Source organism: Periplaneta americana, chromosome 14 (genome assembly GCF_040183065.1).
Source record: "Periplaneta americana isolate PAMFEO1 chromosome 14, P.americana_PAMFEO1_priV1, whole genome shotgun sequence".
NCBI classification, from domain to species: Eukaryota; Metazoa; Arthropoda; class Insecta; order Blattodea; family Blattidae; genus Periplaneta; species Periplaneta americana.
The window spans coordinates 139967669-139990293 of record NC_091130.1 but is presented as its reverse complement, the minus strand read 5'-3'; the positions used below and the strand labels follow the sequence as shown (position 1 = coordinate 139990293).

The 22625-nt window shown below is 35.2% G+C and overlaps 1 protein-coding gene across 11 annotated transcripts in view; it reads left to right on the top strand.

Annotated features, from left to right (window-relative positions):
• mtd (TLD domain-containing protein mustard) overlaps positions 1–22625 on the top strand; it is a 1649382-nt gene that overhangs the window by 1467323 nt on the left and 159434 nt on the right. Inside the window, exon 15 of one of the 11 annotated variants that reach the window (XM_069846153.1) lies at positions 12375–12434. The exons of the other annotated variants lie outside the window; for them this stretch is intronic. Coding sequence (XP_069702254.1) covers positions 12375–12434 — 60 coding nt within the window. The remainder of the gene's footprint in view (positions 1–12374; positions 12435–22625) is intronic. 11 annotated transcript variants of the gene reach the window in all.

Genomic DNA, 22625 nt, shown 5'->3' with positions numbered 1-22625 from the left:
AATAATAAATGGGTAACAATTTATTGTAAGTTGTTGTTTAGTCATTTGTCCAAAGAGAGGTCTGAACTTAATGTGACACCAATAAGGCATCACTCATGAGGCAACTAAGCTAAGAGATAATGGAGTCGGATGGCCAGTTCGTTTCCCTCTCCATTGCAAATAATGACTATTTTTTAAAAAACAAGAAAGATTAATTGAAATTTTTTAAGAAAAATAACAGTAGTCCAAAAATGCAAATTTGAGATATTAAGCATGTGCTGAGCGTATTGTAACGGCCATCTACTGAGTTAGTTGTTGGGGGGGGGGGGGAAGGGAAAAAAATATATATAATATCTTATATTAATAAAAAATCGAATTACCGGCAAATAAGCTGAGACCAAATTACAAAATAAATAATATGAACCAATAAAGAAAAAATTCTCTTAAAACAACAGAAATAAAGTGCCTGAATAAAGCATTATAGGCCTATGTTATAAGAGTGGAAATTTTCAGTGATTTTCATAAAATAACCATACTCCAAAGACTTTTTTTGTGAAAACAGCCAGTGTCCAGCCAGGACGGTGGTAGCATTTACAAATATCCCAAATATCATCTTGAAACATTTATCCATACAATTTTAAACTGTACTAGATTGGCAGTACTGTTTCTTATGTACGCGGCAAAAGCCACCTCGAGAAAAATACTTTGGCACGTGAATTACTGTATTAGTTATGGAGTCATCTTTAGGTGCAGAAGTAACACCATGGAAGCAGCGAAAGGAGAAGAAACAGGATATAATAAAAGACACACTTCAGCCACAACATAGAATTGTTTCTTGAAACAACCATTGTTCACAGTCCACAGTTATGTCACGTCGCTCTTATTTCCGGCAGCCATTCGCTGCTGATGACGTTATGCACTACTTAAGGCTCGATAAATAATGAATATAATCGCCCGCCATTTTGATTCTTTCGTTGGCGTTAAAAGAAAATACACGAGGACGCTATTTGCTGCACCGTTAAACATCATGTCGTAGCTCCTATGAGAGTCGATTTATCATCACAGGAGCTACCACATGGTAAAATAGATTCCTCGTCTGGTAGCTCGGCAACGAAGGAACAAAAATGGCGAACGATACTACCTACCTCGACTTTATAAAGCCTTTACTTTTTAAGGCGTAAGCAAAGAAGAGGAGTCACGCCGGAAATAACAGCAACGCGACTGTACCTACATTTGCACATGTATTTCTATGACACAATTCAAATTATAAATGTATTTCAGTTTTCCCAAGTTTCTAAAACACCTTAAGAAATGGCATGATGAAAGTCAACATCCATGCCAGATAGTTTTTTGCTTCTCCTGAAAATTTATGTTTTTGTTTCTCCTGAAAATTTGTTTTTGTTTCTCCTGGAAATTTACGTTTTTGTTATGTTTTTTTTTATTTCCAAAAAACCCTTCAATTGGTATTTGTAAGGAGGCAATAATTTTAAATCTGAATTGTCCTTCGCGCATTGTAATGCTCGTGTTGTGATTTGTCGATAATTAGAATTCTTTTTGACCTGTGAAATCGGATAGACATGAAGACGAGCGGTGGAGAGTAGAAAGAAAAACGCAGACAAACATAAAATTTATTGGAAATAGATTTTAGAATATGGGTATTTGCAACACACTATAGCATACATCAAAAATGTTCATAGTCTTCAGTTTTTTATTGCACGTTTCTTCGTGGATTCAAATGAAAGCCGAAATTCCCCAGAAGTCTGGCATTTTCTTCAAATCCTCAAAATTTCCCTCTTCTCTACAGAAGTTCAACACGTACTGACCTAGCCCTGGAAATTCCTGAAGTGTTCTAATATTTTCGTGCTTTTCAAATTATCCGCGGGGCTTTAAGTAAGTGGACGTAGCAAATATTGACTCTGGGAATTCCTTGAAGCTGCTTGGCGCCACGAAGATAACAACGAACTGGGGAGACACCGAGCCTCCGGCTAGAGGTGATTCCTGTTTTCAGCGGTCAGGGTGTTGTGACACGACCGCAAGGCCGCGTGCTAATTAGCCCGCCTTTCCCTCTCTGCCGCTAACGGTGGTGGTGGACGTGTGCTCCCTCACGTACTGAGATGTGCAGCTTCCCGCCATTGACGCATGCGCAACGAGGTCATAGTTCCCCGTGCCATGGTTAATGGTAGGTCATAGGGCACCGGACATCAATGTCTCCTAGGACAATTTCTTTCGAAACTGTCTAGCCTCCTTTGTGTTTTTGTACTTCGTAGTTGGGTTATATCAAACTAATGGTCCACAGATCTGTGAGAAATACAAAGGGAATTGATGTTCAGAAATCGGCGGTGTGGTACAAATTACACATACTTTCTTTTTCTTTTTTTTTTATCGTTTTCATCTCTGCCTCAGTATTCCACACTTTTTCTTGTTTCGTTAATATCCTGTCACTAGTTCACTCTTTGGTAAGAGGATTAATCTTGCACAGAATACGGACCAATGGCGGGCTAATGTGAGGGAGTCAATGAACCTCCGGGTTCCTTAAAAGTAATTTGTTTGTTATTCATTATCTTCACGTGTCCATTTACTATATAAGAGTGATTAACTTCTCCGATACTAAAAATTTTATGCAACCCTTATTTTATAGCGTGCCCAGGAAATTGCAGCGTCTGCTTCTAGGAGATTTTAATGCTAGGATAGGTGTGAAATTTCAGTACCTCCAGAGTGGGTAATTTCTTAGTTTAAACTAGAAAACTCTGCTTTTCGTTTGGTTCCCAAACAAATTTAACACTGCTTGATGTTAGACACTTTCTTCTTTTTAAAATACTAATGAAGTACATACGTATGATGGGTTATGTTACTGCTACTGACAAATGAATAACGTATTGTGTTTATTTATTTGTAAGTATTTAAGCTGTAAATGTTGAAACCACAATCATCTCATTCATTCCTCGTGTTCTGCCCAAGGAAAGGTCTTTCACTGCAAACACAACATTCTTCAATCTTTCCTATTTTACGCCTTCCTCTTAGTCTCCGCATATAATCTATGTATTTTAATGTCGTCTATCATCTGATGTCTTCTGCCCCGAAATCTTCTCTCGTTCACCATCACAGCGTGATATACAACTTACTTTAAGCGATTCATCAAAATCAATTACAGTATACCCTTCGTTACATTTCGGATGTTTATCTGAATGTTTTAACTTGTGAGGTATATGATAATGTAAATTAGAGTTTTTTCTACACCGCAATTTTGTGATTATTACACTTTTACTACGTCTTACTTCTTTTGACCAATAAAACGGTACGAAAGGACGTTTTTCAACCAATCATGGCTGCTTATCGCACAATTTTATCGCTTCCCTAGGATTTGTCTAATTTTATCGCTTCCCTAGCATTTGTTTCTTTGTTTGTCAGCATTTCAAATTGCAAATTCTTTACGGTATTATAAAACATGCTTTGTAATCGTAATTTGTTTCCCGCATAGATAGTCTACTGAAAATGGCGGTTCCGTTCAAACATTTTGGTGAAGGTAACATTTGTGGAATAGAATAATTTTAGTAAGTCAATTAATATCTATTTTATTGTATTAGAATACTTTATTTCTGCTAGTCTTTATATATACATTCTTCTGTTTTTATCACCTCCCCACCATTTATTTCTTTGTTTGCCAACATTTAAAACAGCAAATTCTTTATGGTACTGTAAAACATGCTTTGCGATCGTCATTTGTTTACAGCGTAGATAGTCAACTGAAAATTGCGATTCCGTTCAAACGTTTTAGTGAAGGTAACATTAGTGAAATATAATTTTAGTAAGTCAATTAATATTTTATTGTTTTAGAATACTTTATTTTTCTAATCTTTATATACTTTCTTCTAATCGTGTAATAGTGAATTAAATCCCACTCGAGTTTTGGTTTTCTCTAGATAAATCAAAATTTCTAGTGAGATTACTGTTGATAAAACTGTCCGCCCAGCTTTTATGATTTTTTTATATTAAGTCAATTCAAGATAACCGTTGTAGAAGATTGCCAGCAAGTTGACATCGTGTCAAAGATTTACTTGTGTGTGATGTCGTTAAAAATAAGTGATAATAATGTCTCTGGCAATTGCGGTATTCTTGGAAACCGTTAATTATGAGAGGTGCAATTTAAGACATCTTCGTGAGCATAATTTCCTGTTATGTCTCGCGCTGATGAACTTTCCGTCTTTTGAGAGTAAATGTGAACTGTTTCTCAACCCGGTGACTCATGATTTAATAAATAGTCTATTACTTCCGACTCCTACAGTCATGTTGATCGTGAGTTCACTTATGTCTGTACTTCCCTAATAACTTAAATGCTGTTATTCTTGTGTGCTGACTCATAGGGGATGGGAGACCCCAGGAGTTTCCCTCTGCTGGTAAATCACAACCGTCGATAAACCAGAGAAAACATAGAGAGAGATGTTGAATACTAGAGCCTTCTTTTCAGTATCATTGATTTAATTGTAACTCCTTCGAAGTTAGTGATGTTTCTTTGGTTGCGTTCGAAATACATGCCAATTTAGCTGTCCTTTCGAGTTGATCTTATGGCTTTGGGGGGGGGGGAATTATCTTGTTATGCCGCTCAAACCATACACTGGGTGCGCCAATAAAATAGGCTTGTTTTTAGTGTTTTATATCTCGCAAAGTAGGTACAGAATTTTTCTTTTGTTTTCAGTCATGGGAGAATATTTCGTATTGGTTTTAACTACGCCACAGAAATCTAAAATGGCTTTATTATTTTTTTTACTTACTTACTGGCTTTTAAGGAACCCGGAGGTTCATTGCCGCCCTCACATAAGCCCGCCATTGGTCCCTATCGTGAGCAAGATTAATCCATTCTCTATCATCATATCCCACCTCTCTCAAATCCATTTTAATATTATCTTCCCATCCACGTCTCGGCCTCCCTAAAGGTCTTTTTCCCTCCGGCCTCCAAACTAACACTCTATATGCATTTCTGGATTCGCCCATACGTGCTACATGCCCTGCCCATCTCAAACGTCTGGATTTAATGTTCCTAATTATGTCAAGTGAAGAATACAATGCGTGCAGTTCTGTGTTGTGTAACTTTCTCCATTCTCCTGTAACTTCATCCCTCTAGCCCCAAATATTTTCCTAAGCACCTTATTCTCAAACACCCTTAACCTATGTTCCTCTCTCAAAGTGAGAGTCCAAGTTTCACAACCATAAAGAACAACCGGTAATATAACTGTTTTATATATTCTTTCAGATTTTTTGACAGCAGACTGGATGATAAAAGCTTCTCAACCGAATAATAACAGGCATTTCCCATACTTATTCTCTGTTTAATTTCCTCCCGAGTATCATTTATATTTGCTACTGTTGCTCCAAGATATTTGAACTTCTCCACCTCGTCAAAAGATAAATTTCCAATTTTTATATTTCCATTTCGTACAATATTCTCGTCACGAGACATAATCATATACTTTGTCTTTTCGGGACTTTTTTTTTTATTTAGAAACAAAATTATGGAAGATAAGGAATGGATCAAGAATGTGTGGTTTACAGACGATGCTCATTACTGAATGGTCAAAATGTGAGGTTTTGGGGTTTTAGCCTACCAAACGACATCTTGGAATAGCATTTTCCGCAGCCCAAAATGCACTATTCGTCATCGTCGTCGTCATCTTTCATGATTATGTTGAAATCGTTGTACCTGGTTTTAAAATTTCTACGAGTCTGTCCTATGTATTTGTGTGGGCAGTTTTTACATTGTAGCATATATATGCCCCCGTTCTGATACAATCGACAAGTATTCTGGAATTCTATAGTCGTGAAATTCAGCTGGGCTATGATGTAAGTTTGGATTTGTCTTAAGAAAGCATAGAGATTCTGAGGTGCCTGATTTTTGAAAGTAAGTTTAAGGCTACTGTTCACTGTGTGAAAACGTAACCCCATTACCGAGCTTTCTGAATGAGGTTTAGGTGATAACTGAAGTGACTTCCTGTCGCACTTCACGAGTTCATGAGCTTCCTATCATGGCACTGGCCTTAAAAGAGCTTAAAGTGATTGACTTGCATGTTCTGCTGTCCCAGCAGCTCTCTGCCTCGGTATGCACTCAACTTATTAATTTAATTACAAATAGTAAGCGTGTTTCTTCTCAGGAATGTGGTAAAATGCAGATTCAGCACGTAAATATTTGAATTGACGTGTGTCGTAATACGTCATGTTGGGAAAATACCATTGTCAAAATATGAATCTTAACACAAATAATGTCAAGGTCGCTATTGGTAGTCGGTGAGTTTTCTAGCGTGACTTATTTTTTTTTAAGATCCCTATTGCCGTCATTCCCGTCACTACTTTAGTATGTAGGTTGTTAACTGTTCTATTGCCGTAATTTGTAAACTTTTGGGTTATATTGTATTTTGTATCAGGTGAATCACTTCAGTAACGTGGTGATGTCTTTACTTAACTGTCATTTTATTTGAAGAGTCCTCTGCAAGAATGATGGATGTCATTTGGAATACATTTTGCAGGAGAAGCAATTGGAAGTTTGAAATGCTTAGCGCTCAAACCTTAACTGAGATTTTCCAATCATTACTGGACAATGACTATCAGTGTTAATGCCATATAAAGGCTGCTTCACAATAAACCGGAAACGAGAATCGGAACGAAAACGAAAATGGTAAAATTGTTAAAATGTGTACATTTAAATGTGAGCATTCACAATTAACGAAAAGCTTGCCGGAGCCCAGGATCGGGAGCGGAGAGTTTGCCAAGTTTCAACTTTGGCGTTCACGTTTCCGATCAGAGCCCACTAGATTCATTCTATTGCCATCTAAAAGCTATTTTGTTGTCATATATTTTGTAGCAAGAAGACCGTGACATAACCTATGCATTATTTTGTTCTGTGCTATGCATCATGGAGCAAGTTTTATTTGATGAGATTCTAATATTGAGTGTTGAGGAAAATCCTCACGTTTACGAAAGCGGCGCGCCTCGTATAAAGATGAGAAAATGAAGGAGAATACGTGGCTTTCAATAGCTGTATCTTTGAACACCGATCGGAAGCGAATAAGATTTTATTACTGTATTGGTTGTATTACACATTACTTATTCATGCTTCATTTGAATAACTACTGTTGTGTTCATTTTTGTTCTATTACAAATGTTTCTTCTCTAAATATTTTACGTTATGTTAGACTTAAAATAGATTGTGATAATAAAGATGCATGGACATATTTATAGTACCGTACCTAATGAAATGTTTCAGTTGAAATTTCGAAGTTGTTTAACCTGTGTTTATGTAGGCTGCCTTGTACTCATGAGAGAACGCCATTGGTCAATTATACACAAATAACACCAGAATGCGTAATATCGACTTTACATATCGTTATTGACATACATATCGATATGCATAGTCGTCTACGTTCTCGGTTTATTGTGAATAAAAATTTTTCATATTCACGTCCTCTGCTTCTCGTTTTCATTCTGGTTCTCGTTCGCGGTTTATTGTGAACCAGCCTTAACTCTCTATGTACATTCTATATGTCTTAAGCTATGCATTGACAGTCTTGGTTCATTTTTGACAAGAAAGTGACACCCATCATTCTTGCAGTGGACTCTTCATTTACTTTAAATAATAGTGATTACTTACAAGTGCTTAAGAGTGGAGGTACACCATTGGCCTGCAAAAATTTAGTGAAATTCATTTTTTTTATATCTCAGCTACTATAAAAGCTAAATGAACAAAACTTTTCAAGTTTAATATACATACATTACACTTCATGAAACACTATTCAGAAAGTCATGCTCTAAGCTATAATGAATGTTTCCTGAAAGTTTTTGACAGGTAAAAACTGAGAAACTGCATTTTGTAAAGAAAATATGAACTTGCGGTAAATCACCTTCAAAATTTTAGTGTATCCCAGTTGCATACGGTGGATTGTTACATAAATATTCAGCTCTTTAGAACCGGGTAGTATATATATATATATATATATATATATATATATATATATATGTATATATATAACATATACCGTTAGAAACAGGAGATTTCAGAGAATATAAAGCAGTAAAAGGACAAACGAAAATTTGTACTGTTTTTCAAGGCGATGTGAAAAATTTTTAGTACATCGTAGCTAAGTACGGCGGATTATTAAAAAAAACTATTTAGAAGGAGTAATGTATAATTTCGGAATATGTATTATATGCCTTTCTTGTGTTAAATTCTATCTTACCTGGTTTACATGTTTCGACCTATTATGGGTCGTTGTTGGTCTTGGCGCCTTTTGTTTTGTTTCATGTGAGGATGTGTTTGTGTAGTGTAATGTGGAGTCAAAGAGTGTGTGTTCTGAAATTGAGTTGTGCGTTGAGAATTTCATTGGGGTGTGCTTTTGTTTGTCTGTGTATTAGTTCTGGCTCTTTGGTTGGATGTGTAGTATTTCCAGATACGATAGAATTTAACACAAGAAAGTCATATAATGCATATTCCGAAGTGATACAGTGTTAAAAGTTGTGTAATCAAGATGTATAATGTATAATGTTTCATATACGAGTACTATTGGACAGAGGAAATTTGAGAGAATATAATGCAGTAAAAGGTAAAGGTATCCCCGTAACATGCCATGAAGGCACTTGGGGGGGGGGGCATGGAGGTAGAGCCCCATGCTTTCCGTGACCTCGGCACTAGAATGAGGTGGTGTGGTCGGCACCACGCTCTGACCGCCTTTTACCCCCGGAAAAGACCCGGTACTCAATTTTATAGGAGGCTGAGTGAACCTCGGGGCCGTTCTGAAAGTTTGGCAACGAGAAAAAATCCTGTCACCACCTGGGATCGAACCCCGGACCTTCCAGTCCGTAGCCAGCTGCTCGACCAACTGAGCTACGCAGTAAAAAAAAAAAAAAGCAATGAACATTTTCACGATTTTTCAAAATAACCTTCAAATTTTTTAGTAGATCATAGCTACATATGGCAGATTGTTAAAAATAACTTTTTCACTCTTTAAAATTGAGTAATGTAGGCTATATGTTCCATATACCATTGGAAAGAGGAAATTTCAGAAAATGCAATGAGTAAAAATTAGAAATGGAAATTTTCACTGTTTTTCATGGTCTTGGTTCCCTGAAACGTGAGGCTCATAATGTTTATTCTCCGGTAATAAGGAATGTTTTAGGTTTAACTTGCATTGGTGATATGATGATGTATGTAAATACACCAGATGACCAGGTAGAAGCTGCCCGTTTAGGTGACAAGATGGGAAGTAAAAATAAATTCTACTTTTTCAGACCGTTACAAACGATAAAGAACAAAGTCATTTAGCATTGTAACCGGTCGAACAAAGAGGATTCCTTCTTCCGCTTCATACTTCAATCTGTAGAAAATGGCAAATCCAATCTTAGAAACGTGTGTCTTATATACTACATTGTGAACACAATATGATCCAATTCGTCTTGGATAAGTCAGCTCTTCTTTTTTCTGCGATAATTTAAGCGAATTCGTAGACAAGCGAGATAAAATGTTTAAGTATACTGTACAGTATATAATTATATATTTTAGGGTTCTCCAGCTGGTGCCATCTTCCCGTATCAGTAATAATAATAATAATAATAATAATAATAATAATAAATATCGGATTTACATAGACTTGGGTATTGTACATTGTTCGATTTTTTACTTGGTTATTTAACGATGCTGTATCAACTACTTAGCGTCGATGGGATTGGTGATAGCGCAATGGTATTTGGCGAGATAAGGCTGAGGATTCGCCATAGATTATCTGACGTTCGCCTTACGATTGGGCAAAACCTCGGAGAAAATCCAATCAAGTAATCAACCCAAGAGCGCAACTCAGGATCGAAAGGCAAGTGCCTCAGCCGACTGAGCTACCCCGTGGCTGCATGCATGAAATTTTAAATTTAAGGGCACACTGAAAGTTTTAAAATATTCGTCCTACAGTTTTCATTTTTTATACTCGCGTTATTTACCATATGAACAGTATAGGCCTGCACGAAAATTTTGAGCTCATTTGGTATATATTTTGTACATTTTTAACATGTTTCATACACATAATGGATTTTTTTTTTTTCGTCTCGTGTAAAATATTTTTTAAATTGAAATGTTACTATTATGTTCAGCATACTTCTTCTTCTTCTTCTTCTTCTTCATCTTCTTCTTCCTTTCCAAGGATCGGGGTTTATCCCGTTCCGAGCCAAAGACATTTATTCTTGAAACTGGGCTTTCCATCTAGTTCTCGGCCGTCCTATATCTCGTCTTCCATTTGGTTTATAAAAGAAATCTTGCTGCGGTAGTCTGTCAGGGGACATTCGGTTCACATGCTCTTGCCAGTTCTTTTGGTACTGAATTGCCTCTTGCATTATACTGCTTCTTATACCCAGTGCTGTTCTTATGTCTGCACTTCTCACTCTGTCCCTTAGAGATACTCCTAATAGCCGTCTCATAAATCTCATTTCTGAGCTTTCAATTTTATTTTTGTATTTTTTCCTCATTATCCAGGTTTCACTACTATAAAGTAACAACGGTTTCGATACTATGTTATGCAATCTGAGTATGCCATATTGTCGTGGAAATTTTAAGTGTGGTCATTAGGTTTGCGTAAATAATATTGGCGTTACTGTAGCTCAGATGCGAAAAAACAATGTCACGATTGCACCAATTTTTTCCCCTACATTCTTTTGAAATCCTACTGAGATATCGGCCTACATGCGAATATCGGCACTACGAGAAAAAAAAACTACAAGTAGAGGAGGAGGTCCATGGTTTGTCCACAAATGGATCTACAAGGCGCATTGACATCATCGCTATCCCCACAAGATCAACAAGCGTATTCATGATTGATCCAACTGTAAGGATGGAAACATATGAAAATGAATCTACTGAGGTACATCAGGAAAAATGCGATATATACGACCCCCACTATACCATATTATAAGGAAAAATATCATCTAATGTCGATCGAAGTTATTGGATTACTGATTGGGGCTAGAGGGACCATCGCAAAAAGATTCGCGCATTTTTGCAAGCAGTTTGGTCTAGGACAAACTCTTGTGACTGAAGTATCTCTGTCTGCAGTGAAGGGATCTATAAAAATCCTAAGAAACCATCTCTACAGTTAAATATATTGACCTCTTTGCTATGGCGATCTGCTCACTTAAGTCGGGTCTTGCAACTAGTGCTATATAGACGACTGTGATCACATAATAGCAAATAGATACCGTACTAGGAAATTTTATGTTTTTTTTCTGGAATTAATGATCTTGTGTTTAGTCGTCTTCAATTATTTATAATTATGTTATTTCTTTTTCTTTTCCTTCTCCATTGTTTTTTTTTTCATTATAATTGTGTACCTACCATTTACTAAAAAAAAAAACAACAATTTTTTGGTAAGCTTCGTCTTCTAGGCAGCCGTCACTTGGAGGAACCTGAATAAAATTCAAAGTCAAATTGAGAGAGGTGTGGAAAAAAATTCATGCCTCTAGCTAAAAATTTGTGGAAGGAGATAGGTTTGAACGTGGGCAAAAAAAAAAAAAAAATGCAGAGTATATAAAGCACGCACATCTTTAGAATGGATGCCAAAAAAAAAAGTCCTGAAGCTAAAGGGGTTCAGGTCTCTGAAACTTTACAACGCTATTTTTAAGTGTAAAAAATACATAGCTTATATATACTTTTTTTTCGTCAAAAAATCATTATTTCATTTCAGTGTATTAAATGTGAGCACCAAATCTGTTACAAACTTTTTTGTGTATAGTAGGCCTTTAATGTTAAATTCGTAATGTTTTTTCGATTAGTTAAATAGATTCCCTGGTTGTTTTGTAACCCTGAGGAGGTTTCCAAATACATCCTATTATTTTAAATTTTTATAATAAATAATTGGAGAAATAGGTCTATCATCGACAAGTATGGAGACATGTTGTTAATCTTGGAATACTTTCTCTTCACTTGCCAGCGGTCATTTATTATTATTATTATTATTATTATTATTATTATTATTATTATTATTATTGAACATTATTTTAGAGATTAGAGCTAATGAGCTTCATTTTTACATTTGCGTAATTTCTCTGTACCTGTTTTATATTAATGAACACTTGAACCGATTCTGCACACATCTTTCAAAGGCGGTCCGACCATTAGCGAAATTACAACAGGCTTAAATTGTGACTGTAATTGCAAACTACAGCACAAAGAAAAAAATAACTGTAGCCCGCCCGCCATATACCGGTTAAGATGTTCAGAAGAAGTCACGTTCTACTACTTGTGAGTAACGAAGACTAATTATTAGCCCGGGATAAACTGACAATTATTTAATAACACAGTTAAGGTAGCCTATTCAAGCCTCGACCTACGCATGAGTTGTGTGTAGCATATGCTACTTATCACTTCTGGCTTTCAGATGAGAGGACCAAAATCAGAAGAATGGAAAGCGTATGATGGCAGTGTGCAGGACTTGAAGGTAAATGACACATTGAACTTCTGTAGCTGGTTGTCGGGTAGGGGTTTGCCTACTAACCATTAACCATTAATTACTATGAATTGGGTTATCTCAGTTGGTGTAGCGGTTGTACATATTCAGATGCTCAGTACCTGTGGAAAAGATAATTCTTGTCCGCGTCGCTGCGTGAAACCTACATAACGACCTAATTGTTGGCGTTAGTTTCCTTTTTCTGAGAGTTGAAGTTGAAGCTTGTAGTCAGTTTGTAGACTACTGTCCGAGACGACTTTAAAATCGGGGCTGAAATGCTAGGCATAAGATAGGACGTGAAAATACATTAAAAATGATTACATAAATATTATTAGCTAATTTTTCTTCTGTGTGACTTTCAGAGATACTGTCTCATTAGTAATGTCTGCTCTGAAGCAAAATTTAGTTGGCGTGTGTTGTGACAAGAAGCTATCTTATCTTCATAGTAAGTAACATTACATTGTATGGTCATGAATGAATATATAATAGGATGCGAAACTTACCGAGTTTCCCGTAACACATACTAGAGGCGCTGTTGTAGAAATTTATCTTGCTGCCACCTGTTGGGAGGAGGGGCGTTATTACATCTAGCAGCGCACCAAGTAGCGAAAAGAGTAACTAATTACTCCATGCATTTAGCAGCGCACCTGGTGACGAAAATGTTAAACTGTGCAGAAAGTATTCTCTCCCACCCTCATCGATATTCAAAACTAACCCAATTTAAAATAAAACATTTACATTTTTATTCCTCACAGCATCTTTTACTGAAAATTCTTACCGGAGCCAACAGGAAGATAAAAGAGACGATCTATTTTACACTACCCAATTAAGATATAACCAGACAGAGGCAAAAAATAAGGCAAAAGGTTAGATAATTGGGATTGTATTCTTTGGGTATTTATTGTACAGCGCAATGGAAAAGTCTGCAAGAACTACTTAGATAGTTCAATTTATTATATTACTATTACTTTACAATACATTCAACAACACTATATTTACAACGTCCATAAACATCACTGTTTAACATACACTGCTTATACAGACACGTAGTATCACTTTATGTTCACTTATTAGCAAGCTTCTGTCTGCCATCTCGGTTCCTCGAGCAATATCTCGAACGGATAAATAGAGAACTCTGGGTAATGTACCCAACACGTAGTTCTAATGTTCACCACTTACGACGTTGGGCGCTGATCATCTTATTTCAGCCCCCCGTCGCCAGATGGTGCTAACCGCAGTTTCGCATCCTATTATATATTTATCCATGCTATGGCCTTGAGACATCTTTCAGCGTGGTTTCTTATCTCGTGATGGTACCAGTTTCTGGTTGCTGATGCGAAGAATTCAGTGATACCCATTTTAACGGCTTCCAAGTTTTGAAAACTTCTTCCACGCAAGAATTGGGCTGTGGATCGAAACGGATGGTGATCTGAAGGCGCAAGATCAAGACTATATAACCTATGGTAGCAGTTAGTTTTCTCCCAATTCTGGATTTTTTTCCATGGTTCGAACGGTATGGGTCTCGCTTTGTCCTGTTGCAAGAGATTAATTCGATTAATGCCGGGTACCTCTCTCTCAAAACATTAGCGGACAGGTTGAACATGTACAAGGGAAAACTGACTTTTGGGACGCCCTGTAATACACGTGTTTGATTGGAAATGAAAAACTCGACTTAAAGGGTTAGGTACAGCTTACAGCAGTAAAATGTTGGAAATATTCACCATTTTTTTCTCTCCATTACTGTATCCCGTAAAATAATGAAAATTGTTGTTTAAAACACTGTCATTCTGCTATATGAAAAAAAAGGCGCAATTATGCAATGAGCTTATAAAGGTAGTAATTAAGACGCGAGTATGTTTATGAAACGAGCGCAAGCGAGTTTCATAATTTTCATACGAGCGTCGTAATTACCATTATAGGCAAGTTTCATACGACTTTTTATGCTCGACCATATTTCTAACTTGAAATTATTCATAAGTATTCATATTATTATTATCTGACTGGGGAGCGGAAGTGACCTTGTGCAATATCTCGTAAATTGTGAGATGTGCGCAGACGCGAAAGTATTGATTTTTTCCGAGGAACAAATGTCATTGACTCTTGATATAATCTAAAGAGTAAAATAAACATTAATCTTGATATAACCTGGAAATTGATTTAGACATTGGAAAACGAGATGACAAATTGAATTTATTTGAATATTATTTACAATTAACGCTAATTATTATAGTAACAGAACATAACCTTCTGCGACAGTATTGGATTTCCAGCCCCCGTGACCTTGTTGTCCTTCGATTGCATATCCGAGAATAATCGATACTTAAGTTTTCATATTGCTACAGTGGTGTTTTCTGATTGGTGGAACACCTGAACTTTAATGAATAGGTGTACTTTAATGAGGTCCATTAAAGGGCTGCTACCAGGTGTATAATTACTACATTTCGGTATGGTCGAGCATAAAAATATTTTTACGATTAAGAAAATTATTTACATTTTTTTTTCTTCAAAATTCAGTTCACTGTGCAATGATGAAGCGTTTCCCACATAACATGTCATATCAACAATATGATGCAAGATCACTCCTCTACCTTTGATAGATTGTCTGATAAAAAATAAATTCGTTTAAAAATGGTCAAATATCAGTATTTTCTTCTAACACAAAATTAAAAAAATATATATTTATTAAGGAATGTAGTTGAAAGAGCATGATACTGTAAGTATGAGTTTTAGCAATAAAATAAAAGAGAGAGAGAACATGACAAAGTTAACAAGTTTATGAGTTATGAAGATCTGCCACCATTTTTAATTTTGAAAAAAAAAAAAATATATATATATATATATATATATATATATATATATATATATATATATAAGTAATTTTTTTTAATCGTAAAAATATTTTTTTCATATAACAGAAGGACAGTGTTTTACACATACAAATTTCCATTATTGTACAAGATAAAGTAATTGAGAAAAAAAATGTTGAATATTTCCAAAAATTTTACTGCTGTAAGCTGTACCTAACCCCTGAACTAAAAACTGTATTTGTAATGTTAAATAATTTGAGGAGTGTAATATTAAATAAAGGGCCTATAATACAATTTTAATACGTAACAGCAAGAGATTAGAACACAACATTTCTCCATTACATATTAATATTTTAATACATTTCTAGCAAACAGGTTACGAGCAATTTAGTTTCAGAGAGGTTGTTATTCCAGTTACTTTTGTATAATGTGTCCGTCTGGTGAACGTACCTACCTGGCATTTGCAATTGGTGAAATTAATTAGAAAGGAGTGTACAGTCTGAGGTAAAAAGTAGGAATCATTCAAAAGCTTCTTGATCTTGACCACCAAGATGTGAAAGCGACTTTCACATCGTGATCAAAAGACACATTTTGTGCACTTAAATTATGAATTGGCGTTTTTATTTATAAGAATAGTGACTATTCTGACAATGAATTGGTGATTGGTCGGTAATAAAAGATGGTGGAATCTCGGTGACAAAGTAAATTGACATTGAAATACTCTGAAGAGGACTCCACACAACTTCGCATATTGATGGGGTAGAGCAGCAACGTCTTGTATCAAAATATCCGGTTTTACGAAGAGCGAATAAAAAAAAATTAATGATCTTGATAACGAACATATATCTGCACAAGAGTGTATTTAAATATCTTCTTGTAAAGTTTGTATCCATGCTCTGACATGAGATGTGTTTGCAGAAGATTCGAAAAGACGTTTGTGATAGAGATAAAGTGAAAACTCACTTGCGTTTTTTTTTGTCTTGTTTTTTGGTTTTTTTTTTTTACATACGAGGTCACTGTTCAACACCATCAGTATGTATATTTTAAGAAATGTCTCAGGATTGGAATTTCGTCTCTTTTCCTTGAGAAGATGCCAGATAATATTGTGCTACGAAAAACCCTTATAGAGCGAGATGAATCATTTAAGGGGAGAGGGCGGTATTTTTTGGTAAAAATAAGTAAATTAAAAAAAAATTCTTTAAAATATTCTGTGGTAAACTTCCTGCGCTCTCCATTTTTAAATCATATGTCCCCTTTGATTGTTTCCAGTAACTTCACTTTTTTGCTACATTGCCAGACAAAAATGGATATAATTTCTGAACTAAATAAGAATATATGCATGAAATTTAGAACACACATTCTCTAGACTATTAGGAAACTTTTCTCTGTAACAGAATTTTGCTAATTGATTTTATTTTAAAAAATATGTCTGTCTGTTTGCAAAAAAGGAAATCAATAAGGTGTTATTAAATTTTAATTATTTATTTAAAAAATGTAGGTTGCTAATATCAAAATTCTGTTACAGACAGTTTGTAGAGCATGCTTTCACAAGTAAAATAAAAAAATTCTTTGAATTTATCTTTAAAAATGGATTAAATATATCGGTTCTAGTAAAATCCTACATTGGATACATTTTTTTTTCAAATCTTGCCTCCAAATAATTTTTTTCAAAATATTTATGTTTAGTTGAGTTTTTTATATACAAAAAATTAACATTTTACACCAAATACGAGAAACGTTTTAAAAATACCATCCTCTCCCCTTAAGGCACTCATCTACCCTTATTTTTTTAACTTTCCTTCAAAAATGTGATTTTTTAAATTTTTATTTCAACTGAAAGCTTGAACTTTTTAAAAAAATATCAGTTTTGTTTCTATGATGTTTTCTTAATTACCTGAGTTTCTACTGACCGGAAACACCTTTTTTTAAACCGGAAGTGTAGTTCTGCAAGTGTCAATCCGACACATTCCATCAGTTTTATATACTGTATTTTTCATGTAATAGCAATTCGAATTTGGCGGTAGAGTTTGACTGTTATTTTTCATAGTCCGGAAGCTTGCTTTGATTTTATAATTTTTCATACCCTGAGGATGTAGATGATTTTTTTCCGTGTTCAGTTCTGCAGCATTTTACAACACTAATGTTAACACAAAGTGCACTGAGATTTGAGATATTTTCATCATTCTTGCACCAAAATGAAGCTGATTAATGTAGCTAAGTGCCAAACTTAAAACAGTGTCCTACTGCTTAAGAAAGTTAATTTAAAACTCCAACATCTCAAATTTTTATTCTTTATTTGAAACAAAAATAATGACATTTTTTCGTAATGGAATAAAATTGTGTTTTCTTTTAGGAGTAAGACAGCGAAAGAAATTTTGTTCTAACATAAAAGCTGCGGGCCAAGAACTTAAAAAAATGCAGTTTTTGCTTTAAAAATTGCAAGCCCTGCCCCCCCCCCTCAATATTTGAGGGTTTATTTTGTGTGAAAGTCCTTAATTTAGTATCAAGTAATGAGGGGAAAAAAGTGTTTTCAAAAATTGGATTAAAATTGCAAATTTTTCTCCAAAGAGTGCCTTAAGTCAGGTTCAAAATATCACCAATATGCATAGAAATACATAAAGCTCTATCGAATTTTCATAGCGTGATAATACTATAAATTTCCTAAGTTGATACCCTAGTGATCGTTCCTGTAGAACAGCGGTCATCAGTACACTGCACTCTCGGGCTAGCGTCTCTTACCCGCAGGTCTCTTATAGCACCAGCGTGCATCCGTGGCTGCTGAAGGGTATGCTTCCTCCCGCACGAGGGTGCATATTGCCATGCACTGCTTACCTTTAACCCATTTCAGTGAATGCCGACGACCACTCCTGTAGAAGGATATTCTTAGAGAATTTTTTGCAGGGTGCCTCAGTCCTCTCTTATATTAAAATCATATCTAACTAAATGCAACGAGTTCGATTCCCGCTTGGTCCGATTACATGTTTGGAATCCACCCTCCCCCCGAAGTTTTTCCTAACTGTAAGGCGAATGTTAAGTAATCACATTACGAACTGTCTCATTTCTCCAAATAGTATCTTGCTTTCATAAATTATATCGACGCTAAATAGATACAGCGTGGTTAAATACCCGAATAAAGAGCTAAATCTAATTGGGACCTGAGGACTAAACACATACTGTATACAGATTTTAAATACCAAGGAACAATTCCTAACCAACGACAAGTCCTGTGATAGAATCGGAAATCGAACCCGAGACCTGGTTAATAGCGTCGTTAACCAATAGACCAATAGATTGGCGTGATACTACGGTATGAATGTCAAGTAATCCCATGACGAACCCTCAGTCTCGTTTCTCCAAATAGCATCTTGCTTTAATAAATTCCATCGACGCTAAATAGATATAACGTGGCTAAATAACCGAATAAGTAGCTAAATCTATAGTCCCGACGCTGTTATTTCCTGCGTGACTCCGCCTCTTTGCTTACGTCTTAGAAAGTGAAGGCTCTATAAAGTCTAGGTAGGTAGTATCATTCGCCATTTTTGTTCTTACGTTGCCGAGCTACCACACGAGGAATCTATTTGCAACACCGTTAAACATTATCATGTCGTAACTCCTATGATAATAAATCAAACGCAATGTAATTCAGCAAATAATTGAGCGGCAAATAACATCTTCGTGTGTTTTCTGCGAACGCCAACTAAAGAGCTAAAATGGCGGGCGATTATATTAAGTATTTATCGACAGATATATAGATCATAAATACCAAGGAACAATTCCTAACCAACGACAAGCCCCGTGATGGAATCGGAAATCGAACCCGAGACCTGGTTAATAGCGTTGTTAACCAATAGATTGGCGTGATACTGCGGTATGAACTGAACGGACTTAGTTTTTCATAGACAGTGATTTCATTAAGACTGAATCATTGTTCATAATGTCCCTCAACACAGATTTATCCATATGGTTTTCCTCAAGACTGATGAGTAACTTGGCAGCTGTGGATATTCAGTAATCACATAGAATAATTTCCCTGATAATTGACATTTTTGAATCCTTGACCTGACTTCTCATGAAGTCACGTGCCATACATTGTGACCCATGCACGTGACTTAGCGATAGTAGTTTTTACGTGAATATGCCAGTAAATGTTTGTTTCGTCCAAGATGTATTTAATGGAAGGGACTTGCTTATTTATATTTATTGTAGATACGTATGACTAACGATACTTGATAAAAATGATCCTTATATTCCGAAAGAAATTTGGAAACACTTTTGAACACGTATTGAACAAAATCGTAGTAAAAATGATGCTAGTAATTATTTTGAACATTACATATTGTTACTAGGTTCTTATATGAAAGTTGTTCATAATTGTCTCCTCTATCATACCTACTGTCCGTTACTGAGGAGAAGACGAGCGGAAAGAATGTGACCTTCTTGCCTATCGCTGCTGATTATTATAAACATCGCTCAGATAAGCATCCCAGTATCCAGGTTATTACTCGTGCAGGAAACATGAGTAACAATGCATATGGAAATTGAAGCTAAGTTGAACAGAAGGAGACCTAATGTTTCCGCTTACTACAGTACAAACATTGCACGTGTTGTCGTACGTTATCTGTTCACATCCCTTCCTCCTCAGTCCGCTCTCGTCTTCTCCTGAGTCACCGACAGTAAGAGTTTGTAACTCAGTCACTCAGCCTATATTTACATTTTTTTTTTTTACAAGGAGCCCAATCAAGGCTTCAATTCAGTGCCATACATTGCATTTGCATTTGTTTACTTAATTCATTTTTAATTTATTGTAAAGCTATTTTAAATAAAATGTGAAGGGCTAATTCAAAATTAAAGTACAGGAATAACGTTAATAAATTAATGACTGTACAGAAATCGCTTGAAAATTAATTGAAGTTGAAACAAAACTTCAGTAACATATATGTAAACTTCATTTGTTGCGTATTATATTATAAATTATATTATTATTATTATTATTATTATTGTTATTGTTATTATTATTATTATTATTATTATTATTTTCATTTCTACCGACTGAGGTAGTTGAGTGTTAGGTTTGTAACTACTAAACAACGTTTTCAGACATAGGTTCTTATATGAAAGTTGTTCATAATTGTCTCCTCTATAATCCCTAAGAGTTTGTCACATAGTCACTGAATCACCCTGTATATTTACAATTTTTTTTATCAAGGAGTCCATTCAAGGCTTTAATTCAGTGTCATGCATTGCATTTGCATTTGTTTACTTAATTTTTAATTTATTGTAAAGCATATTTTAAATTTAATATGAAGGGCTAATTCAAAATTAAAGTACGGGAATAACGTTAATACATTAATGATGGTAAAGAAATCGCTTGAAAATTAATTGAAGTTGAAACAAAACTTCAGTAACATATGAGTAGTTTAATATTAAAGACGGACATCTGTTGTCTCCACAGTTTTGATCTAGAGGCACTTTTTTGTTTCACAGTATTCTTTTAATATTTTAACACAATATATTTTTATAGATGTAGTGTTAGAGTTTGCATATAGTTCACCATAACTAAAAAGAGCGTGAAAAAATGTATAAGAATCCACATTATCTGAATTTCGATCTAAAGGTAAGATGTCCGCCTTTGATATTAAGCTACTCATATATGTAAATTTCATTTGTTGCGTATTATTATTATTATTATTATTATTATTATTATTATTATTATTATTATTATTATTATTATTATTATTTTCATTTCCATTTCTACCGACTGAGGTAGTCGAGGCGTCATCGTCTCGAATTAGCATTCGGGAGGCCTGGGTTCAAATCCCAATGCCGACCAATAAGTGTTGATATTTTCGGGATTTCCTCCACACGCAAATGCTTATACCGGATTGGAATTTACTTTCAAACTACCCCGAACGTTCTGTCCTTCGTCTGTGTGTGTTCGTCTTCTCTGCGTCGAGTTAATCCCTCACCAGGGAAATCCCCGCATTGTCTATATCTCGTGTATGCTCAAAGAATCATCTCTCCCCTACCGGCAATGACTTGTAAGACCCAGGAAGGAGAAAAATTTTGAAGTCAGCACAAAGTTATGTGTCAATGGGACTCAATTCGTAATTACTGTTGTTCATTAATTGTGTACAGAACTTGAATGCTCTTATATCCGTTTCCATGCACTTTCTCCAAGAATACTGGCTGATTCATCGGAATCTATACAAACCACTGTTTTAGTAGCGTATGATTCATTTATATGTCTTCTTACTCTTCTACTAGCCGTACCCGCGCGCTCCGCTGCACCCGTTAGAAATAAATGTAAAGTAATTACATAATTAAAATCGGACATTTGATCCAGGGAACATTCGTGTTTAATAGAAGGATAAATCGTTTATTATGTTACTTAATTTAAATTGTATTAAAAAAATTAAAATGCGATCATTTTGATCCAGAGACCACTCATTTGGTCATAAAAATTATTTTAGGAAGTACAGGAAACGAATGCCTATCAGGTTTTCTGTGCATAAGAAGCTATTTTAATCTTACCTGTCCTCGATTCACTCAGAAGTTACTGTAATAACATTATAGCATTATGCCCATCTAGAGAAACTACACTTTCCAATGGTGAATTAATAATTAATTATACAAATCGTTTAATTTAGCTTCCGATATTACTTCATACAAACACAGAAACATTCTCTGTAGGCTACCGTATGTTTCATAGCTTTCGATTGTTGTTGTTGTTGTCCAAGGCCCCTTATATATGAAGTCATTTGTTTTTTATTTCATTACACCGCCTTAGATGGCGTTGTTATTGTAATTTTGAAACTCATTTATCTCATTAAATATCAGTCCTATCAAAGTTTTGCATCGAATAAAAATTATCGGAAATTATTTTTAAAGAAACTTTTGTTATGTAATATTTTTCACGAAAATTAATAATAAGGGAGATATTTCGATTTATTTAATTAAAGTCCCCTTATAACTCCCTTTTAAATAAAATATTTTGAATGCCATATAGCCTAAATTCTAAGTTACAACGAACTTAATTTATATTCCAATTTTCATATAAATCGGTTCAGCCATTATCATGTGAAAAGGTAACAAACATCCAGACAGACAGACGGACAAACAAAAATTTCAAAAAAGCGATTTTCGGTTTCAGGGCGGTTAATTATATATGTTAGGACCAATTACTTTTAGAAAATCGAAAATTACCAGAAAATTTTCGGCTACAGATTTATTATTAGTATAGGTTAACACTTTCCCCTTTGATCATGAAGGGAAATTAAACTTCGCATCTAAACCACACATGCGACTGGACTCCCTTGTGTTCGTGTCATCAAAACGTCTTGGTTTTTCGACAACAAATGCACTACATCCATAATGG